We start from the raw sequence: 22571 nt of genomic DNA on the forward strand, positions 1-22571 counted from the left end.
TCATCTTCACCCTATAAAGCTGAACATGGTAAGTGAAACAATCGTGAAGCCAGGGTATCTATACAGACACCAAGCTACTGAGGGAGAGGCTGGGAATCTGAATTACTTCCTCTAGGTCAATGAAGGAGCCTTGGGTTGCCCCAGCTCTGGGGGACCCCCAGATGCCATTTATCTGCCCACTTGGTTAGAAGATGGTAGAGCACAGGGAAAGAGAGAGAGAGAGAGAGAGAGAGAGAGAGTGTGTGTGTGTGTGTGTGTGTGTGTGTGTGTGTGTACATATGCAATCTGGACAGTGTAATATGTTCTTATAACTCTGTTAAAAATAATGTGAAGTCATGATGAAACAACGATTTCTAAGCCATTCTGCTCCTGTTTCCTGAATTAAAATCATTTATTCCCTGATGCTTCCTGCCACCAGGGAGAGGACCACAGAGAGCGTGTCAGAGCCAGCATCAATTCACCAGCTCCCATCCTCCCAGCAGGTAGCAGTAAGGGCCAGTCTCACACTCAGCATCTGGCCCAACCTGACACCAACAGTACTCCTTCTAAAGCAAGGTTCAAGCCACTTCCTAACAGAGCCTCTTAGAAAGAACCACAAACACCAGGTGTGTTTGCTCGGTACAGAGGCTGGAGCCTTCTGTGAGTTTCCCCCAGCCTCCCTCTCTCCCCTTTCCTGTCAGGGACATGTCTGGTGAAAATCTCCCAGGGCTCAGCTGGGGGCTTGGGGCTGCTGTTGGGATTCTGCCTGGGAGGCACGCGCCGGTAGGACGCTGTACCTGAGCTACAGTGGGACGCTAACGATGATTTGGGGGCAGGAGAGAAGGGTGAGCAATGGCAGGAGGATGCAGGTGGGGATCAGAGGCTAGGCTGAGCACAGTTCTGCCTCACCCTGGGAGGTACCACAGACCCGGATCCCGATCCCCTGTGCAGATAGTTGCCCTTGCCGTCTATCCTCCGAGCAGGTGGGTGGAAGGAAGAAGCAAGCTCTGTGTAGTGGCAAGGTACATGGCAGGGGCTATCTCCCTGTCCCTGCTGTAGCCATCAGGATGTAAAGGGGGACCAGCACAGCCACTTGCTCCTTCCCATTATATAGTGTGAGATGTCAGTTAAAATTGCCAGTGCCCTCCTGGCTAATTTCAGATATGAGTGTTTTTGCCCGAATGGTCACACATGTATAGCAAGAGTAAAATCCCCAACTATGCAGAGTTGTATTAAGGCCAGTTTCTACTGCTGATACACAGAGGCTGGAACAGCAGATTTAAGTAGGAAGCCCAGGGCAACAGCACAATGGTTCTCACTGCTAGCACCCTGCCTCCTCTCAGGCCCAACTCTCTGGCTCCCCACATCACACCATGACATTATACAGCTTTTTGCAGCTGTCTTACAATGTCTGACCCTCAGTAGGGCTTTCAGTGTGGGGCTCAGATCACGTCAGAACACAGACTGGCCTTTCCTTCATTGGGGCCCTGGGCCAGGAGAAGACCCTAGTGGGCAGGGCTTAGGGTAAATAGCTTCCTAAGGTATACAAGAGCAATAAGGCCCCCCAACTCTGGGGCTGTCTCTACCCTTCAATGCTACTGCAAGTAGAATGGAGGCCTAGCTCCACTTGGAGCTTTGTGGGAGCCACCAGAGAGGTCATGTGGGGTATGATGAAGCCAGGACAGTAGATTTTTTACAAGAATCTCCCAGCTTCAGCAGCACAGCAACCCAGAGGGCTGGAAGAGAGTAAATTGTTAGTGGCATAATCTCTTAGGTGCTAGGTGGCAATACTCGATTTACAATCCACTACAGAAACACAGACCTACTCTATTTTAGTTGCTAAAACTCCATTTGTCATTTTTACAACCAGTTAACTATTCAATGGTTAGACTAAAAAGGTCACAACCCGTCTGCAACAGCAAAACCCACTTTGGTTTGAGTTGGCAAATGTCTTGACTTGTTCCCTGTTCTCCTTAGCCATATTCAAGGGCCTCCAAGTGCCTCACTGAGGGGCCAATGACAAGCAAGACCCTTCCTCGGTCAGATGAGGTCCCCTGCATATACATGGCCTATAGCAGCAGAGAGCAGGTGTTCAGGGGTGGAAGCCAATGATGGACTGGGTTGGGGCAACAACCCTGTATTGGTTAAAGGGAAGATGGAGATCTGTCTTCTGCCCACCTCTTGGGGCTGACCACAGAATTAAATGAGTCAACGTTAACAAGAATGAGTTAACAAGCAAAGATTAGCAAGATGAGGTTAGGGCACTAAGCGCGTCGACTGTCACACGAACAAAGAGAATCATGACTGACAGCCTACTCACCAACACCGTGAGTCCTGCTTTTATTGTAAAATAGCCATGCTGTTAGTTTTAACTTTAAAGTCCAAATGCTATGAGAGAGCACAGAGCAGGGAAGCAGAACTCTGTTCTGCTCTACTCCCTTTTCCCACGTTCTACTGCTGGGCGGTCTGCTGGTGAATGACATGTCCTGTACCCTACTAGACATGTCTGCAGGGATAAAGGTATGCGCATCTTCAAGCACACATAAATACAGGTGGAGCACCCTCTAACCTGAAAACTTGAAACCTGACATGCTTTAAAATCTTAATCTCTTGGGTTTGGGAGGGAATGAGGGAGCGGGATACAGCTGGGATACGAAGTTAATAAAATGTAACTAATAAAAAATTTAAAAAAATAAAAAAAATCTTAATTCCTCTGTGTATGTGTGTGTGCATGTGTACATGTACATATGCAATTCTCATGTGTGTGGAGGCATACATGTGTGCAGGTACTTATGAATGTGTTTGCATGCATGTGTAGGCCATAGGTTGATGACAGCTGTCTTCCTTGATCATTCTCTATTTTCTTTACTGAGGCAGCATCTCTGGGTGAACCCAGAGATCTGAGCTAACTGAATATAGCCACCTGCTTGCCCAGGGATCCCCTATCTCAGCTTCTCAAGTATTAAGATTACAGGGGGGCTTGCATGCCTACCCATCTTTTATGTACCTCAGAGATGAGGTCCTATGCATTTTATGCCCTGAGCCATCTCTCTAGGCCCATATGAAACTTTCGGAACATTCCACAGTAGAACTCATGTTGACAAGTTGCAACTGAAATTCTGGCACCTGAAACAATGATAAACGACTTTATGTTTGGTGTATTGTTGTATACCTTCATAATAAACAATTTCATGCTTAGACTTTGGTCCTATCACCATTCAATATGGTTATGCAGAGACTCCAGAAGCCAAGGAAGAGGGGGACCATTTCAGATGCTAGCACCTCAGCCTGCACGAGCCTCCCTCCACACCTCACCCTTCCCTCACCCCAACCAACAGCAGCTCCTCTCTGTGCCAGCACATTTCCGGCCTCACTCTTTTTTTTATAGTCACCGCATAATTTCACTCATGAGACATTTCATATGTGATTTTGTTGTGTCCCCCCCCTTTTTTTATGTAACCCATCACAAATGATGTTTCCACGGGCATGCTTGGGCTGTGCATAGCTAGTGTGGTCACACCCCAGAAAAAGCTTTCAGAAATGGGACAAAGCATATGTGCAGCCCAAAAGCTGCTTCCTGTAAGACCTGGCTCCTGTTGCTGTCAAACAAACAAAAGAAGCAAACCTTGAGTCCTGGCCAATTTGGAGCCTCCCATGAGTCTCTATTAGGAAAGACCCACCCAGGATGTGATGTGAGGTCAGAAGGCACCTTACAGCCAGGGGTGGCACTGGTAGAGCCTTAGTAAGTCAGGGGCACAGGCATCAGGGGGAGCAGAGCTGAGCAGAATGAACCACCACATGCCAAGATCGCTTTCATACATGTTTTCCCAACAGTTGAGGGCAGTCGTGCTCAGCCTCTCTATACCCAGGTGGAAATTAGCTTCCTGCACCCAGACCACACCCAGCATGCCAGGTGCAGGGCAGAGAGTTCTGTCTTATTCCCAGAGCCATGAGGGTGGCTCTTGCAGGACAGTCCACAGAATCATTTCCAACCATTCATACAGATACTAGGTCCAGAAAATCTTGGGGCCTGTGCTGGGTAGGTTTGTTTGTTTGTTTGTTTGTTTGTTTGTTTGTTTGTTTGTTTTGTCAACTTGACACAAGCTAGAGTCATCTGGGAAGCGGGACCCTCAGTTGAGAAAATGCCCCTATCAGATTGGCCTGGAGGCTCTTCTACAGGAGCATTGTCTTGATTAAGACATGGTGTAGGAGGGCCCAGCTCACTATGGGTGGGCAGGTGGTCCTGTGTTGTATGAAAAAGCAGGTTGAGTAAATCATTCAAACAAGCCAGTAAGCTGCGCTCCTCCATGGTTCCCACCACTCCTCCTGCATGAGTACCTGCCCGACTTTCCTCAGCTGTGATCAGGACAGGTAATCTAAACAAAGCCTGTCCCTCCACCCCCCAGGCTGCTTCCAGTCAGGGTCTTCATAGCACTAAAAAGCAGACTGAGATGGGGCCTCTCTAAGCATCTATCAGGAAAGGTCCACCATGTCTTCCACAGTGGGCACACATTCTGCACTGTTCCTCTGGTCTCAGAACTTGTCCCTGACATATAAGGTTATCATTCCACTCTCTCAGGTCCCTGCTCAAATGTCATCCCCTCAAAAAAGGCCAACCCTGACCCCAACATTCAATTCTGTTTTCCTTAGAGGATGGACCTTGACTTACAGAGGCAGTCTCTTATTTTTGTTCATGATGTACCCCATGACACCTGGCATGTAGCAAGCTCTCTTGAAAGACATGCATGGCAGCAACCCCTTATCCACAGAGAACATGCATGGCAGCTCCCAACCCCCCATCCAGAGAATGGATGTTTCAAGATGCCCAATAAGCTGGCTGACACCACACAGTGAGTCCTTTATATATGCCATGCTTTCCCTATACATCCAAATGTACACTAAAGTCTAGTGTGTACAGCAGGCACAGGGAGAAGATGAAATGCTCTCGGCCATCTGAGTATATATTTTGTCCTTTGGAAGGCCAAAAAAAAAAAAAGAAGAAGAAGAAGAAGAAGGATTGTGAATCCCAGGTCAACTTGAAATTCAAGAAATTCCAACAAGTAAGAAATTTAAGGCCAGCCTATGCTAAAGAGAGAAACCACCCCTTAAACACACACACACACACACACACACACACACACACACACACACGCATCATACAGGCTGGAAAGGATAGGGAATGTGAAAGAGGGGGAGAGGGAAGAGAGAGAGGAAAAGGGGGAGGGAAGGAGAGAGAGAAAGAGATTTACTTTTCCCTTAAAGCATTTGCTGACTCCTCTCTGGCAGATCTGAAATTCCAGCATCACCCTTGAGCACTTGGGCCATCATTAAATAATATAAAGGTCACCTGAACACAAGCAGCTTGATATCCCAAGCAGCTGGACATCACCACAGCCTCTGACCAAGATGCCACAGTGAGAAATTTTAAGACACACAAACACTAATTAATTTGTCCCTGGAACTTCCCACTTAATATTTTTGACAAGCCGACCACGGGTAAGGTGCTAACTACTGCAAGTGAACAGATGTGCTTACCAGCCACCCCCAGCCTCTCTCCACACATACTGCAGCTGCAACTGAAGTCCACAAGGCCCTACGTGTGACCGTGGTATCTATGCTCCAGTCTGTTAGTCCCTTCTCCTAGCTCCACAGTCAACCATGTGGACTCCTATCCATCTTTCAAAGCCCAGCTTAGGTCAGCACCAGTGCCATCATGAAGCTAGCCCCACAGCTGACCAGGCAGTCTCCACCTTCTTGGCTCTCAAGCATCCCACAAATGTATTGTCCTGTACTTCAGAAATTCAACTTCTTCTCACCTCCTGGCTTCCTCTGCTAGGTTGGGTGCTTCTCACGTCTCTGGGTATAAATATGGTGAGCATACCCAGGAGAAGTCTGGGAAATGTTAAAGCTGTTTACTTAGCAGTACCTCGTGCTAGGTGCTCTGTAAACACTGTCTCACCTGATGCTAATGGGACGCATTCAGCTATGTTCAGAGGACACGCACAGGCTTCCAGAGGCCACACAGGTTGCCCAGGGGCCACACCCTTCATGGGAAGAGAAAGAGACTCCAGCTGGGCCACAGCATCTAGCCAGAGATCTACATTGCAGACACATGCAGAGTGATGGGTGGGGGTGGAACAGGTCCGGAAGTAGATGGTAGGTATCGCAGTATTCAGTTCTGACCTAGGGAAACGGCTAAGGTCCTTCTGTCCCTGAAGCAGGGATATGATAAAAGGCCTATTCAGGTCACAGGCTGCCTGCACAGGCCATGACAGCTCAGGCCCAGCCACTACACTGCCTCAGCAGACGTGACCAGAAAGGATGCTGGCTCAGTGTGCTGGTCATTTGAGAGATGGGAACCTCAGCTAAGAAAATGTCTCTATAAGCTAAGTCTGCAGGTAAGACTATAGGGCATTTTCTTAGTGACTGATGTAGGAGGATCTAGCCCACTGTGATGGTGATACCCTGAGGATGGTGGCTCTGGGTTCTATAAGGAAGCAGGCTGAGCAAGTCATACAGAACCACCCAATAGCCTGCATCCCTCCATGGCCTCTGTACCAGCTCTTTCCTCCAGGTTCCTGCCTGCTTGAGTGCCTGTCCTGACTTCCTTCAATAATGGACTATGACAGGAAGTGTAAGCCAAGTAATACACCCTCAACTTGCTTTTAATCAAGGGGTTTCATCATAGCAATAGTAACCTTAACTAGGGTACTCAGAACAGGAGCTAACGTGTGTGACTGCTTACAACCCACCTAGGGTCTCGGGTCGCATTATCTCAAGTCCACATACAGCTACCCAGACAGTCCCCATGATGGTTTGATTCTTAAATTCCCCTGTAAAGATGTTAACACCCAGTAATGGCACCACGGGAAAGCCACGGGACTCTTAGGAAGGCAAGCCTAGAGGAGGAGGTTAGAACACTGGTGTGTGCCTATGAAGATGACAGCAGCCCAATCCCCTTCCTTTCTCTGTCCACTTCCCAGTCTCCACAAGATGAGCCCCCACCTCCACTGCTTGCTCCCATCATGACGCGCTCTGCCACCATGGACCCAAAAAGGACCAAGTGAGCAAAGATGGAAACTTGTGGAACCATCAGCAAAAACAGACCCTTCTCCTCCTTGAAGCTCTTTACCTGGGGCGTTTTGTCACAGCAAGGAACGCTGACTAGCACAAGTTCCCATTTCATAGGCGGAAGAGGCACTCACAAATAATCTACCTGTGCAGTAGACCTGTCCACACAGCTTGGTGTAGGGGAGGAGTCACTGCCTCCAATATCACAGGCAGAATTATCTACTTCCAACTCTCAGCTGAAACGAAAGGGGTTGTGTAACATGCATGCATCCATTCACTCACTATTCCAGTCACAGATTTTGGACAATGTTTTCTAAGCACCTCAAATGTGCTAGCAAACAATAGTGAACTAAGGACACAGGCTGAAGATGAAGGGGAATGAGCCAGTTTATAGACCCAGGATTTCAGAAAATCCTACGCAGAGAGAAAGCTGGGGGATTTGGCATCTCTTCCCACTGTGCCACTCAGGAGGGTGTTGACATCTGAACTAAGACTCAGTGAAAACACAGAGCCCAACACAGGCAAAGGGAAGATAAAGCCAGGAGACTGACCCTGGTTCAGGACAGGGCACATATGGGCCAGGTCAAAAGCCAGCAAGAGGAAGAAGAACAGAGGAGGAGAAGGAGAAAGATAATAGGGGGAGAAAAGGAGGCCAGTGAGTTAGGAGGAAGAGGATGAGGGGGAAGAAAGACATGGAAAGCAAATATAGAGAGGGAAGGGTAAACTAGCAAGAAGGAGGAAGAGGGATGAAGGAGGAGAAGAAGGAGGAGGAGGAGAAAAATAACAGAGAGAAGGACAAAGGAACCAAGGGAAACGCCCCAGTCTTATAGTAAGAACAGGTTTTATTCCTGTGAGTCCCAATTTCTCCTCAAAGATGATGAATTAAGATATCTATGGGGCTTTTAAAAGAAACAGACCTTCAGTAAAGATAATCCAGAAAGATAAGGCTGGGTTCTGAATAATGAAACAGAACTGAAAACCCTCAGAGCCCAGAACACAGTACATTCTAGAACACGTTTCTCACATGCGCAGAGTGATTGCAACTGTTCACGGTATGAGTCTGGGGTTCCTCATAATACCCCGGGATGGGGAGAACGAGGGGGTCTGAGAAAGGAAAGTGAACACAAGGCCTGTCTAGTGTTGTCGAGCTCAATCCCACCAGAGGACGCAGGCTCAAGACTTAGAAACGAAGACATATTTAGATAAGCACACGGACTTGATGCATAACGGTTACTAAGGGAAACCACTGTGGCCCGATTTTGAAATGTGACATGCAAAAGACAAGCTGTCCCACCCTACAAGCCCCTGCCAGAGTCAGAACCAGGACAGATGCAGGGCCTGGCTTGTCTTGTTGGCTGAGTGAGTCATTTAAAATACATTCTGAAAAGGAAAAGGAAAATTTTAAAATCAGTTTGACATGGGTTGGGCTGGGTGCCCTCAGCAATGTGAAGCCAGACCAGCTGTGGGCAGCGAAGCAGGTACTTATCATGGATTTTAGGGTCAGCTGTGGGTTTGTTTCACCTATTAGAGTGATACCCTAATATTAGCATATAGGAGATTGACATCTGGCATTTCTGCCTTCCTCAAATACAGTGTCCCTCTTACATACAGCAAGAGGCAGACATTTGTCGAATGAACAAACCAGCAGGCAGCCAAAGCCTGTACTTTGACCAAGCATGGTGGCCCTGGTTTGGAGAATAGAGACACACTGGGGACTTGAGTACAGGTGGGGAAACTGAACAGGCCACAAAAGAAAGAGCCCAGGAAGAATGGTAAAGGGAAAGCTCTAGGGGAAACTGACCCAGTACCCAAAAACTGCCCAGGGGTAGACAGTCCTTCCCAAAGCCCCAGGATCAAGTATCAGCTCAAAGCAAATAGGAGCTTCGGCCTAGCAAAGCAGTTCTCTGGCGTGGGTTTGGTGGGATGTTCATGGTGTAAAGGGCACACTGTGGAGAGTAGAGTCTAAATGATCCCAGTGACTATCAGATGATTGGGAAGCTGGGCTGATCAAAGATACATGGATAATCCCACCAAATGGCACAGCTATTTCTTGGCTTTTCTCAGATCTTCACAGAGTGATGTGAAGCCTCACACAGTCTCTGTGCTCCAAGCTCTCTTCTGGGAAGATGAGTTGTTAGGGTCTAACAAGAGGCACCCAAGGAAGTACTGTCAACACACAGCAATTGGGACCACGTAGAAAATACAGACACATTGAAGAGATGATGTCTCCCAGGGCCATTCTTCTGGAGTGAGCAGGCAGCTAGAAGAGGTTGCTGTTCTGACGTGCAGTAAAAGCTGCTGGGCATGATGGGTGCTGATGGATGGGAAGCTCAGGGAAGATGGGTTTTGGCCAGGACCTCCTTGTCCCTTCTCATGCAGGGTTTTCTACTGTACAGCCTGCCTGCCTTCCTCCTCCACCTACTCGTTTTATCAGTACTCATTGAGATCCTTTCCAAGCCTGGCAGTGGTCAAACTGGCTTAGAAGCACAGGCTATGGGCAAATGCATTACACAGACAGTGACTTGGGCTGGCAAGTGGGTGGCAAGGCGACTCTGTTGGTTACAGCACCTGTCACTGAGCCTGAAGACAGTTCTCCACTGAGTTCAGTCTCCCAGACAGAGGGAACCAATTCCCAAAAGTTGTCCCTTGACCTCCACAGTACACTGTGGCATGCATATAAACCCTTAAAAAAGAGTAAGAGTACAATGAAAAATTAAAAAAAAAACACTTAAGATTTATACATAAGTTACAAAAGGAATGTGGGGAAAATGCACAGGGCCTCATACACAATGCATGTCTTATTTCAGGTTGGGTTCCATAAATAAATAAATAAACAAACAAATAAATATGTATGTATATATTTTTTCACATACCTTTAATTGTTTCTGTTCAACATGAGCCCCTGCACCCTTTTCCCGGAAACCCCAGCCCAGTGTGGTTGAGAAAAACCTGGCTGCCCTGTCTAGAACTGAAGCTGCCTCTCTAGCAAATACCTTTCAGAGGCTCTGTTTGAGATTGTGATTGACTATGTAAATACCATTGGTTTCAATGCTAACTGCTCCAAAGGCCACACTTGAAAGGCATTTAAAAGACCCAAATAAATAAAGAGCCAGTTGAATCATGTTCAGGACTGAAAGTTCAATACAAGGGAGGTGACTTTCTTCAAATTAAGCTAACGGGTCAACAGACTTCCACCCCAAATTCCCACAAAGTTGTTTTCATTTATTTCTTGTCGCTCATGCTGAACAAGCTGATTCTAAAATTCACTTGGAACAGTTAAGATCATTTTGAAAATGAACAAAAGCATGACCAGGTCACGGGGGTCATAACAACCCAGGGGTGACATCAATACAGAGACACAAAGATCAACTAGATGGGCAAGGAGTGCCAAAACAGACCCATGGTTTTAGAAAAACCATCTCTAGCCAAGAAGACACTGCAAATCTGCTGGAGAAATGCAGCATTCGCATAAAAACGAAAGCTGCGTTTCCACCTTATTTCCCACACACATAGCATTCCTAAATGTGAGAACACTGAAACTTTAATACCCTGAGGAAAAAAATACAGAAATTGTTCATACAGCTTTTGGGGAGGGAAGCCATTCTAAATAAGAGGCCAACCGTACTGGCCACAAAGGAGAAACTGGTGTATACAATGTCAGTAAAATGGAAAATTCTGTACACCATAAGAAAGAAAAGCTGCATACTCAGAAAAGATCCTACAGCAAAGAAAATCCTATCTAAAAAATAAAAATAAAAAGTATAAAGAATGTTTGTCAGAAAAAAACAAAACAAAACACAACCCTGAGAAAGACGGGAGCCTCTGTCTTTCTCACAACACATCAAAATCACAAAAAGATGCTTACCTCCCCAGCAATCAGGGAAATGCAAGTTTAAAATGGTGAAATACCATATCACGCTCATTACCCAGGAGAAATAAAACCTGGCTCGAGTGAGGTAGCAAAGGCCTTTAATACCAGCACCTGAGAGGCAGAGATAGGGGGATTGCTGAAAGTTCAAGGCCAGTGTTGTCTACACAGCAAGTTTCAGGCCAACCAGGGTTACACAGCAAGGCCCTGTCTGGAGAAAACAAAATGAAATAAACAGAAACAAACCACTTGCTCGAATCAAGTGCTGCACAGAAAGTGGAATATTTGCTTCGGGCTGGAGAGATGGCCCTGCGGTTAAGAACATGGGTTGCTCTTGTAGATGACCTGGGTTTGATTCCCAGCACCCACGTGGCAGCTCAAAATGGTCTGTAACTCTAGCCTCAGGGTATCTAACGCCCTCTTCTGGCCTCTGCAGGCACTGCATACATGTGGTGTACAGACATAACAAAGCTCCCACACACAAAATAAAATAATCTTACCAAAAAGAAAAAGGAAGGAAGGAAGGAAGGAAGGAAGGAAGGAAGGAAGGAAGGAAGGAAGGAAGGAAGGAAGGAAGGAAGGAAGGAAGGAAGGAAGGGAGGGAGGGAGGGAAAAGAAAGAAACAAAGAAACAAAGAAATGAAACAAAGAAACAAAGAAAAAGAAGAAGGAAAGAAATAAAAAGCAGAGTAGCAGAAATTCTTTCAAGCAGATATTTAGGACACACGTTAGAGCAATCTCTACATTGTCTGATAAAATGGATGACACACATAGCCTACAACTCAGCAGTTACACCCTTGCTCATGGCCTAGATGTGGTCTACAGTGTGAGTTGGAGAGTGAAACCCAGTGCAGAAGCATTGAAGGGTGACTTTCGGAAACTCGTTTGAATTGTTACCATGAGCTGAATTTGGACCCCCTGTCTCTCTCTTGCCATTCTGCTCCCACCATGGGATGATGCTGAAGGAGCTGACTGTCTCTAGGCACCAGTCTTTCCACCCCAGACTTCCCCAACTGTCCAAGTATAGGAAAGAGCCTCTGTTCTTTCTAACTCACCCAGTCCTAGGTATTTTGTTACAGGAGCATGACACAGACTAAGATGGGTTTACAGACTAGAAACATTCAGGAAAGCTCAGCTAGTACAATGGGGGTGGGGGGTGAACACTAGCCTAACCCTACCAAGAGGACTTGTAAATACAGAGTAACCATTCATACAGTGTGTATAGAGACTCGTCTTAAAACCACCACTGAGAAAAGAAACATGGTGAGCAAAGATGTAAGGACTGGAGACTAGTCCTGGAAACGTTTACAGTATGTGTCTGTTCTATTCCAGACACATGTAAGCAGAACAAATGTAAAGACTGAAAGAACGTTCAGCCAGACTTCTAGAGGAAAAGCAGCAAATGGTATCTGGAAACCAAATTAAAGCCCCCCAGAAATCCCACCATTCACCCTCAGATGTTAGCATTATTAATTAGCTACAAAGTAGGGGGGCGGGGGGCCTTGTCGATGAAGTCAGGTACCTGCGGACCGAGAAACCTCAGGGAACGTTCGGTCCAGCCTTCAGTGCTCACAGAAGCCACCTATCTCTACCTGAGCCAAGGGACTCTTCTACGGCCGGAGTGGGGTCCACTGTATCCATTCTGCAGGCTGTGCGCCGTACACTTCCACAGTGTACTTCACGGGGCCCCACGGAATGGTGCCCCCTGGGTTATTCGGTGTACAGCTTACAAAACGGTATTCCTGCGAGCGCTTTAGGATGCAGGCAAAATCGTGCCTGCTTCTGGGATAAGGGATGCTCACAACCTTCTGGGTCCTTTCAGTCTCACATCCTTCTTAAACATATTTGAAAACTGCCTCTCCATCCTCTCTCCCCATTAAAGCAGATCTACTTTTTTCACACAGGACTTCAGGTACTGAAAACAAGCTAGCCCCTACCCTCACCCTCCGGAGATTTCTGCTTTCTGAGGCTAAATATACTCCTGGCTTCACTTACGGCAAGCATGCTCTGGCTTCTCCGATGCTCAGAATGAATTTTTAAACTGTCCTTTTACCAATCCCTCCCCGCCCTAGTAAGCACTAGGCATGCTGGCCGACACGTTCTCAAAGAACCAGAACGCATTCCTCGAAGCTGCTCCTAGGGGGACACTCCAGAAGAAGGCCTGCACATGCTTGTTTCTACAGCAGTCAGACGGCCACGGAAGCCAAGAAGCATGGAGTGGAAGGAGCTGGGCTAGGCTTTTCCAGGAGGGAGTTGAGGGTGGGGGAAGATGGGGAGACAGGGATGAGGACAAGGCCAGCCGATCCTTCACTTACTCCCAGAACTCCATGACCGGGGAGGTGGCATTCTGCAGCGATACGTGGCTGTAGTTGCTGAAGTTCAGCTTCTGGAACTCCACACATTTCTCTGAGTGGGAACAAGACAAAGTACACAGGAAGTTAATCTTCACAGGCCCAAACCTGGGGAGCGCACAGAGCTGATGGTGGTATTGGCAAACAGCGGCCAGGGTCCATAGGCGAGTCCATGCATTAACAACGGTTTCCCTGGTGGCCTGGTCTGGTTCTAACAGGAGCATGTGGTAGGAGAAGAACCTTACTCTGATCCCTTCCAGAATCTTACCATATGATGCCCCTGGCCTCACCCCCCACACACACACACTACCTTCTGCTCTTTCTTCTCTTTCTCTGCTTAGTCCTGTCTATGGCCTTGGTCCCTGCTGCCTGGTGCCCTCTCTGGAATAAACAGAACAAGCCAGACATCCCCAGGGACTTTGATGGAGCTGTGGCTTCCATTCACACTAGAAAGGGATGACTACTATAGTGGCCTTGTGAAGAGATGAGGGCTGGATGAACCGGCAGGAACACACACAGGCGAGTCCTCTGTTTCTTCATCCCCTCACTCACTCCAGTGAGTCAAAAAGTTAGTTATTGAATGGCTCTCCTCAAAAATCTGATCGCCAAAGAACTGCACAGAAACACCCTAGTGTCCTGGTCCAGAGTAATCCTGAGCTGCCTCCTCCTCTAGGAAGCCTTCCCTGACCTCCCTCTCCTGAATTCTAAGTACATGAGAAGCTCGAGACCTTCCAAGGAATAACCTTCTCCAACTCTCTTGATTTTGAAGAAAAAGAATCCAAAACTAAAGAATAGCTGAGGCCCCTGTACATCTTTCCACTCCTCTGTAAAGCCCACACCCTGCTAAAGACAGAACCAAGGGCTCCATCGTTGGCTGTGGTTGACCTGTCAGCCACCATGGACGCACTGCCTGAGCCACTGGGCTGTAGGCTCCCTGGAGCAGAGCCTATCACACCAGTTCCCTTAGTACCTAGGGATTCATCTGGCTCAGAGGCCAGTGAGGAATGGGTGCTGCTACATCTGGCAGGGCCTTCTCACACGGACGAACCCCCAGTTACACCTGCCATCTGGGCAGAAGCATCTTAGGCCCATCAATGTTCATGTAACAGGCTATGGAGAAAGGGGATCACAAGCCAGAAAGCTCTGTGCTTCACTGGGGATAAATGGCCGGGGCTCTCTGCATCGTTCTCATCCCTTTTGGCTAGCGTTAGTGCATTCTTAGAGCAGGTGGGTCTGGGTACCCACGGGAGTCTACAGTGGAGTCTAGAACCCAGCATTGTCAGCAAATGGACTCAATATGCCCCGGCCTGTTTCTGCAATGACATCACCCTTGGCTTTTATCAGACTCTAAAATGGGGCTGCCTAATATTTCTCCTGAGAGTAAAAGGAAAGTCTTCTGGGTGTGCTGGTCACACCTGAAGTCCCAGCACTTGAGAGGCTGATGCTGAAGGATTGCTTGAGTTTGAGGGCAGTCTGGGCCACAGAGTGAGGCCCTGTCTCAATACAAAAAAAAAACAAAACTAAGCCCTAGCAGAATAAAACAAAGCAGACAGACAGACAGACAGGCACATGTGCACACACACACACACACACACTTCATCAGACATTCAAAACTGATGTGTCTTTTGCATTTAAATTGATTAAATACAAATAAAAAAATGGTTATAAACCAATGTGACTATTCTCACAGCTAGATAAGCAAATTAAAATTGGAATAAGTCAATGGCTTCTCCGCCTAAGATCTTGAGCTAAGATCAAGTATAACACAAGTTAAAGCTGCCCTGTGCACACTTGTACTCCCAGAACCTGGGCAGTGGAGGCTACGTCCTGCGCTACATGAGACTCTACCACAAAGATGAATTAATTAACTTACAAATGAAATGCCAACCAAACTTGGGAGCTGGCCCAATGCAAAGCAATACCTACCATACTTCCCAGGCTGCACAGAATAATTACATTTGGGGATAATAAACTGCTTTCCCAGCAGAAAAGCAAACCTGTCAACAAAGCGGCAGGGTGTGGGGAACTAGCCTGGGTACTCCTCCATATTGCCCCAGCTCACCCTCCTGTAAGACCTCCTACCTCACAGCTTTCCTCAGCCTCAACTCCTACCCACATATCCTTCCTTCCTTTCTCCCTGTCTCCCTTCCTTCTTTTTCTTTTTCAATGCTAGGGATGGAACCTAGGGCCTTGTGCATGCTAGGCAATTGTTGAGCTACTGAGCCACGTATGTCTTGTGGACACATGATTTAAAAATTAAACCTTGAGGAGTTATAAACACAGATTCAAGCAACAGAAAGAATCTCTTTAGGTGTTCCATGGCAGGGGCTGGGGTGGAGATTCGGGACATTAAACACCCTAGAGGCCTGGAAACTAGACTGCAGAGCCTTCTAGACCTAACCCCTGCTGCTTCTCCTGTTGGTGACCATAACAGTGCATAAGCTTGCTGTATCTCAGCTCTCAGTGTGATAGGTCTCTCGCCCAGACATAATCTAACCATAGACACTAGCACAGATAGATAGGTCAAAGCATGTGTCCCAATTCCAGCCTAAAGGCAGCACCTGAGGCCAGAGCTTAGCTCAGAAAAAAAAGAGTGCTATAATCCATGGGGGATGCCTGCTGTGAGCACAGCAATCTCAGAAATGATTGGACAGGTACTCTCCTCCTCTCGATTGCCAAAGAAGTCTTGCTAGGATGACAGATTAAAAGAAAACCATGTATCTACATTGAAGGTGGCCTATAAGATTCCCCATGGGGGGGTATTGCTGCCTTCAGATGTTTAGCTGGTTTGAACAAGTAAAGCAAGCTGAGTGTGGTATGGCAACTGTGTCATCCATAGCCATTAGCTGCTTCCCAGTCATGGTTGTGGCTGCTGTTGTCAAGTAGGGAGGTTGCTAGAGATTTAATTTTTAAATAGAAGTTGAGGGGGGGGTGAAGTTTGCACTGGCTGCTATTCCAGAGGACCTGAGTTCGATTCACAGCACCCGCATGGTGGCTCACAACCATATGTAACTCCAGTCCCAGTGGATCTGACACCCTCTTCTGGCCTCCATAGGCACTGCATGAATATAGTCATATACATACAAGCAGACAAACACTCACACACATGAAATAAGAATAAATGCATATTTTAAAAGAGTGAAGCTGGAAATCAGGGTTTCCTCAAAATGTCTTCTGACTTCTTTCAAATTCTGGCAACCAAAGGCATTTTCTAGTTCGTGGTCACTGCCATAAACGCACTCATCTTAACTCCTTCATCTTATGGAAGAAGATGAACCACTCAGAAGGGCAGGGCTAGAGAAGGACTCCTGATCCTCAAGCTGCAGTCTAGAGCTTGGTCACACCCTAACTCTGTCCTCAGGGCTCGGCCTCACCTGGAACTGCTGGATATGCCCTGGCTAGCCGTTCCAGAGGCCACTCCCAGGAAACTGAACTGTGACAGGAGCCTAGCAGCTCAGGGTGCACCACCAACCCCAGATCTGTCCACAGGACCAGGAGAGACCCAGCCCGGACACCGTACCTGTGTTCCACTCGTGCCCACAGGTGGCCCAGGGGAGCTCGGTGGTGAAGCAATTGCTTAGGTAGAAGATGGCCCATGCCAGGATGATGATGTAGTAGACATTGAGGTGCGCCTCGATCACCTGTGTTGCGTAGCCAATGCCTGTGAGGACCAACGAAAAACAGCAGCTGGAGTCTCCGTCCCTGCAAACAGCCTTCGGTGGCTCCTGGCAACTTGGCACCAATGAGGCAACCTTTTCTTTGCTCATGAACGCAGCACTTACCTTCAAATAAAGGGCAGACCCTCCTCCAGCACGTGATGCCGCCTTCGCTCGTGAACTGCCCCAGGGCCGTCTCCAGGAAGAAGACAGGAATCCCGCAGCAGATGAAGAACACCACGTAGGGAATCAGAAACGCCCCTGTGAGGGTGCAGAGGGGTGAGATGGGAACTGCCCCGCCATTTCTCCTCCAGGGTCTTCAGTGAGCAGCTGCCACAGGGCGGCCCGAGGTTCTCTTCCAGCTGAAATTCCAGTGCGGCCAGGAGGGCCAGAGCCAGAAAACCCGGAAGCGGGTTTGGTTTTGTCCTCGGCCACCTTTTACCTTTAAACAACTATCCCTCACCTTTCTGAACCTCAACTTCTCCAAGTGTCAAATGGGCTTTACTGATTAATACCTGCCACTGACCATTTTCCAGGATGGCTGCAGGACTGAAATGGGAAGGTTCGAAAAAAATTTTTGTTGTTGTTGATTGATTCTCTTTCTGTGTGGGTGATTTACTTCCTGTGAATATGTGCACACACGTTCGTATACACATGTAGATAGAGGCCAGAGGACAATGTCAAGTGTCTTCCTCTATAATGCTAACCCCAATTTTGACACAGGGTCTCTCGCCGAACCTAAGGATCACTGGTTCAACTCGGCTGGCTGCTCAGGGAGCTCCAGGCATCTTCTTGCCTCACCTCTACTTCCTCAGTGCTAGAATGGCAGGTGTGAACTACCACACCTGGCTTTTAAAGTGGGTGCTGAGGATTCAAACTCAGTCTTCTTGACCAAAGAGAAAGCCCTTTACCAGTGAGCCATCTCTCCAGCACAGGTTAAGTTCATTCCCATCCTATGTGTTATTTTTCTTTTTCTTTTTCTTTCTTTCTTTCTTTTTTTTTTTTTTGAAACAGGGTTTCTCTGTGTAGCCTTGGCTGTCCTGGACTCACTTTTTACACTGGCCTTGAACTCACAGAGATCCACCTGCCTCTGCCTCTCTGAGTGCTGGGATTACAGGTGTGTGCCACAGTGCCCTATTCCCTTCTTATCTCTAATTTCAAAAGGGTGAGTGAAGGAGACCACTCCTTATTATTTTCTTATAGAATCTCCTTGAGAGATTTTTTTCTCATAAAGGGAAAAAAAAAAACTTATCAGGGAATCATACAATGAGAAGCAACAGACTTCAAAGGGTTAAACATCCCTGCACACATGATCCAGGGATAGAGCTGCTGAGCTCTAAGAAATTTGTAGCAAGGATTCCCCTGCAAGGCTGGTTTAGGGTCAGCCTGGGCAAGGACCACCCTAAACATAATATCCACGGCCCAGGCCCGTTCTGCAAAATAAATACAATGAATGAAGTGAGCACGGGCTCCTAGGCACAGATGGGGACCCCCCCCAAATCCCTCTTTTTCTTTCTCCTGTCTAATAACAGAGCATGAAAACACAGTATTCTTCATCTGATGTCACGGATGGAGGCTTTACCTGAAATTGCTTTTGCTAAATGAAGCCTCTTTAACCACCGGATTAATAGTGACAACCTCGATTAATCCTGATAGTGTGGACCTATCTACTAGGCTTTGAAGGGTCTTAGCCTTTTCTGGGTAAGGGACTAATTTAATATTTTACCCTGTGAATGAGATACTTTCAGCTACTGTGGGGATTTGCTAGTCCAGCCTGTGGACACATTATTTTTAAAAGAAACCACAGCCTGGCTAGATTAAAGGCAGAAACCTGTGTGAGGGGGTCAATTGACATCGGAGGCCTGGATCCAAATCTGTTTGATTAAAAAGCTGAAGAAGTTGCCTTAAGAGCCTGTAATTCACCTGTGAGCCTTCAAGAACCCGGCAGATGACACTGGGTGAGAGCCAGCTGGCCTGGGTACTCAAGAGGCTCGTACTGTAATTCTTAAAATAACTAACACAACCACACTGGAGTGTCTGCACGGACGGAGGCTTTTGGCAAGTCAGAGAGAGGAGAAGAGAGAGAGCAAAACCAACAATGAGTCATGCTTCAACTTTACTCACTACAACCTTAAAAACCATTTGTAGCAGAATTTGTGATTAACCGAATTAGTCTCCATTTTCTACTTTGCAGAACGCTTCTTGTTTGGACCTAACACTTCCTAGTTGAATAAAGAGGTTAAAATAGTTTCTGCCCTAAACTATCCTCAAGGGTTCCTACAGCTTCCTAAAGGTGCATGGTGGCTACCCGGGCTCAGCCTGCATGGTGAAGCAGGAGCCTGCCTGAAAGTGCAGGCCACATTTTGGGTCTCCGAGTCCCGGCCGTCTGTCTCCCCTTGCCAAGCCTCTTCATTACCAGTTCAGGGCAGGCCTGGAGCAGCCTGTGCCTTCAGGATAAATGTTCCCAAAGAAAGATCCTGAGCCAAGCAGTGTGGTTCGCAGGCCCCTCCGCTTTTTGCTCGGGAATCCCTGAGCTGATGTGCCAGCTAACTTTTCGGCCACTTCTTTAGGGTTCAAAGATTTTCTTGAAGATCAGTCGTACCAGAGAGAGGAGGGGAAATGTTAAGACAGGCCTTTTCTGAGAGGAACTGTGCCACCACAAGTTTTAATGGCTCCCTTGCTACTCTGCCATCCTACTGTGGTATGAGCGGCCTGGGAGTGAGTGTGTGCGTGCGTGCGTGCGTGCATGCGCGTGCGTGCGCGTGTGTGTTGGGGAGTTATCTGGGTCCTGCTCTGAGCTTCGAGAGTTGGGGACCACAGCTTCCATTCTTCCCAAAGGCACTCTGAGATGCTGTTGCCGGAAGGGTCTCTGATCTTCTTCCCAATATCTAAGTATCTCACACACACAACACATCTGCGTGGTTGCGATTGTTGTGGGTGAGTCTGAGCCCAGTAAAAGAAACTGCTTGGTGCCAGTTTTTCCTCCAGAGAGGCCTAAAATACTTTCCCTAGAAAGGACCTAAAGAGCAAATGTAAGAGACTACAGCAGAGAGCACTCCGCAAAGCCTGTCGGAAAGTTCTCCACCCCCTCCCTGTGTGTGTGTTAGCTCAACCCTGCACATACATAAAAGGCCCTTGGAGTCCAACGCCCACCCTCAGCAGTAGTAAAACAGAGCTTCTTGGACTCTTGGCCTCATCATCCTTGAGATTTGTAAAAAGCACTGCCTTCTAAGGCGACTGTGAGAAAATAATAATAATAATACCAAGACACAGCCGACTAACCACCGGGCAACCCCGCTCCTGGTACTTGAGTGACCTCTCCAGAAAACGGCTCAGAGCTGTCTTTTCCGGTGAGGACAGCTGTGAGCCTCCGACCATAAATAAAGGCTTCTGCCTAAAAATGCCAGCGAGAGTTGCCCGAAAGCAGAGCTCCTGGGCCAGGTCTGTCCCCTCAGGCAGGTGACAGCCGCACAGCTCTGGGCCCCGTGGCAGGTGGTGGCAGGTGGTGGCGCGCTCAGGTGCGAAGCGGGTGCAGCCCCCCCCCCCCGCGCACGCGGGCGCAGAGGAACAGGTGGGGGTCCCCCCCCTCCGCGCGGTCCCTCAGCTCCCTGGGATGGGGAGGGGGGGATCGGGGCCGTTCACGAGGGAGGGGGGTCCCCCTCACCCCACCCCACCCCAGGCGCCGCCCCGCGTGCCCGCCGCGCTCACCTCCACCGTTCTTGTAGCACAGGTAGGGAAAGCGCCACACGTTGCCCAGCCCGATGATCTCGCCCGCCACGCTCAGCACGAACTCCACCTTGTTGTTCCAGTGACCGCGCTCGTGGACCGCCTTGTCGCGCGCCTCGCGCGTCCCCGCCGCGCCCCCGCCGCCGCCGCCGCCGCCGCCGCCCAGCGCCTCGGACCCCCGCGCCTCCTCGGCCGCCTTCCCGTTGCCCAGGGGCAGCGCCTGCTCCGCAGTCATGGCCGCCCTGCCGCCTCGTGCGCCGGCCCCGGCTCTGCGCCGCCGCCCCGGGCGCCCGGGCTTTTGAGAGGCTGGAGCGGCGGGCGGGGGAGCCGGGGGTGGAGCCGAGGGAGCTACCCGGCCCGGCCCGGCAGCATGGGACAGGGGAAACGGTGCCCAAGCCACCTCCCGGGCCCGCCTGAAGCTCGGGGGCTGGAGGGGCGAGAGAGTCCAGCGCCCTAACCTTGTGCGCCCAGCACCTCGCTCAGCACCTTGACCTTGCTCTCCCGGCGCTTGGCACACACTCGGGCCCCGAGCTTGCAAGCGTCTGCTTTTCTCGGAGCTCGGGGTTTGCCCCAGTGCCTTGCTCGCTGGCTTCCGAGGGCAGACACCAACCGAGAGTCCCCTAGCCGGGCCCAAGCGGGCTGCGTGTGCGACGCCTGAAGTTCTGCCCCTCTCGGTGGCCTTTCAAAGCTTGGGCCTCAGTTTTCTCATCTCTACAGACGGGCAGCTCTAACTTTGGAAGAGCGAACAGCTATGTGGGTCCGGTTCAGTTGCAGGGACCTGGTGGGGGTAGGGTTGGGGGTAGGGCATGGGACAGAAAGTGCTTTTGAAGCTCCCGGGGGGGGGGGGGGGGGGCTGATAGAGCTGGGGCTCAACTGGCCCCACCATGGGTCCCCTGCGCGCCCTCTACCCTCTACCCTCATTCCCGTCGTGGTCCCCACTCTACGCACAGGTGAATCACCACAGTGTGGCACTGAGTACGGATCTCTGGAGACAGGAGCAGGCAAACCTAAGCTGAACGTCACGCTTCACCCATCGGAGCTGTGCGACCTTCGGCCAGCGTCCTGATACCTCTGTCTCTCCGTTTACTGACCTGCAAAAAGGTGCTTCCGACATTGCCTGGTTAGGTTGGCTTTGTTAGGGTGAAGGGGTAACGGAAGTTCTCCTACGGTAGAAATTGTCAGTGAGCATTAACCAGTGTCAGTCTGCACTATGCAGACACGTGTGTACATCTTGTTCAGTGTGTCCCTCCAGCTGGTTGTAGAGACAGCGTGCAATAGCCTGGGATGATGACAGAGAATTTGGCTTCACGTGCCACACAACATGTACTTTAGCAAATATTTGCAGCAAAAAGGGCAGCCATATAACTCAGTAAAACAGTACTTGCTTAGCATGTGCCAAGCCCTGCATTTCATCCCCAGAACCAAGCTGAAGTGTGTGTGTGTGTGTGTGTGTGTGTGTGTGTGTGTGTGTGTGTGTGTGTGTGTGTGTTTAGGAATGGAATTGCTCTGGTTTGGATGACACTTGTGAGTTGACAGCGGGCCCATGCCTGTGGTGTCCCTCACAGTGGAACCTTTAGGAGGTGGTGGGGCCTGCAGGGAGGGTCTTTGGGTTACTGGGGGGCACGTGTTTGCAGGAAATGTAGGAGCCTGCCAAGCTCAGATGCGCCTCTCCTGCCAATCAAAGGTGAGCCTTCACTGCTCCTATGACACACTTCAGCTGGAGTCCAAAGCGCAGGGGCCTCTAGAAACCAGCGCCCGATTCAACTGTAAGCTGGTTCTCTGAGCTTTCTGTCACAGCGCTGAAAAGCTGACTGACTGACAGGAGGAGGGAGAGGCTATTACCACAGGGCCTGTGGCTATGGGCAGGTCCATGCCTCTTGCACACCCCTGGAGCAGACTCCCCGTGTCATCCTGGGTCCCT

General features: G+C 49.1%; 1 protein-coding gene across 1 annotated transcript in view; it reads right to left on the reverse strand.

Annotated features, from left to right (window-relative positions):
- Slc6a11 (solute carrier family 6 member 11) overlaps window positions 1-20905 on the reverse strand; it is a 116512-nt gene extending 95607 nt beyond the window's left edge. Inside the window, exons 1-4 of the mRNA XM_055628583.1 lie at window positions 20633-20905; window positions 17051-17185; window positions 16789-16929; window positions 13233-13323 (exon numbers count right to left, since the gene is read on the reverse strand). Of these exons, the coding sequence (XP_055484558.1) occupies window positions 13233-13323; window positions 16789-16929; window positions 17051-17185; window positions 20633-20885 (620 nt within the window). The 5' untranslated portion in view covers window positions 20886-20905. The remainder of the gene's footprint in view (window positions 1-13232; window positions 13324-16788; window positions 16930-17050; window positions 17186-20632) is intronic.
- Window positions 20906-22571: the final 1666 nt, after the last annotated feature.

The sequence above is a fragment of the Psammomys obesus genome, unplaced genomic scaffold, assembly GCF_907164565.1.
Source record: "Psammomys obesus unplaced genomic scaffold, mPsaObe1.curated_primary_1811, whole genome shotgun sequence".
NCBI lineage: Eukaryota > Metazoa > Chordata > Mammalia > Rodentia > Muridae > Psammomys > Psammomys obesus.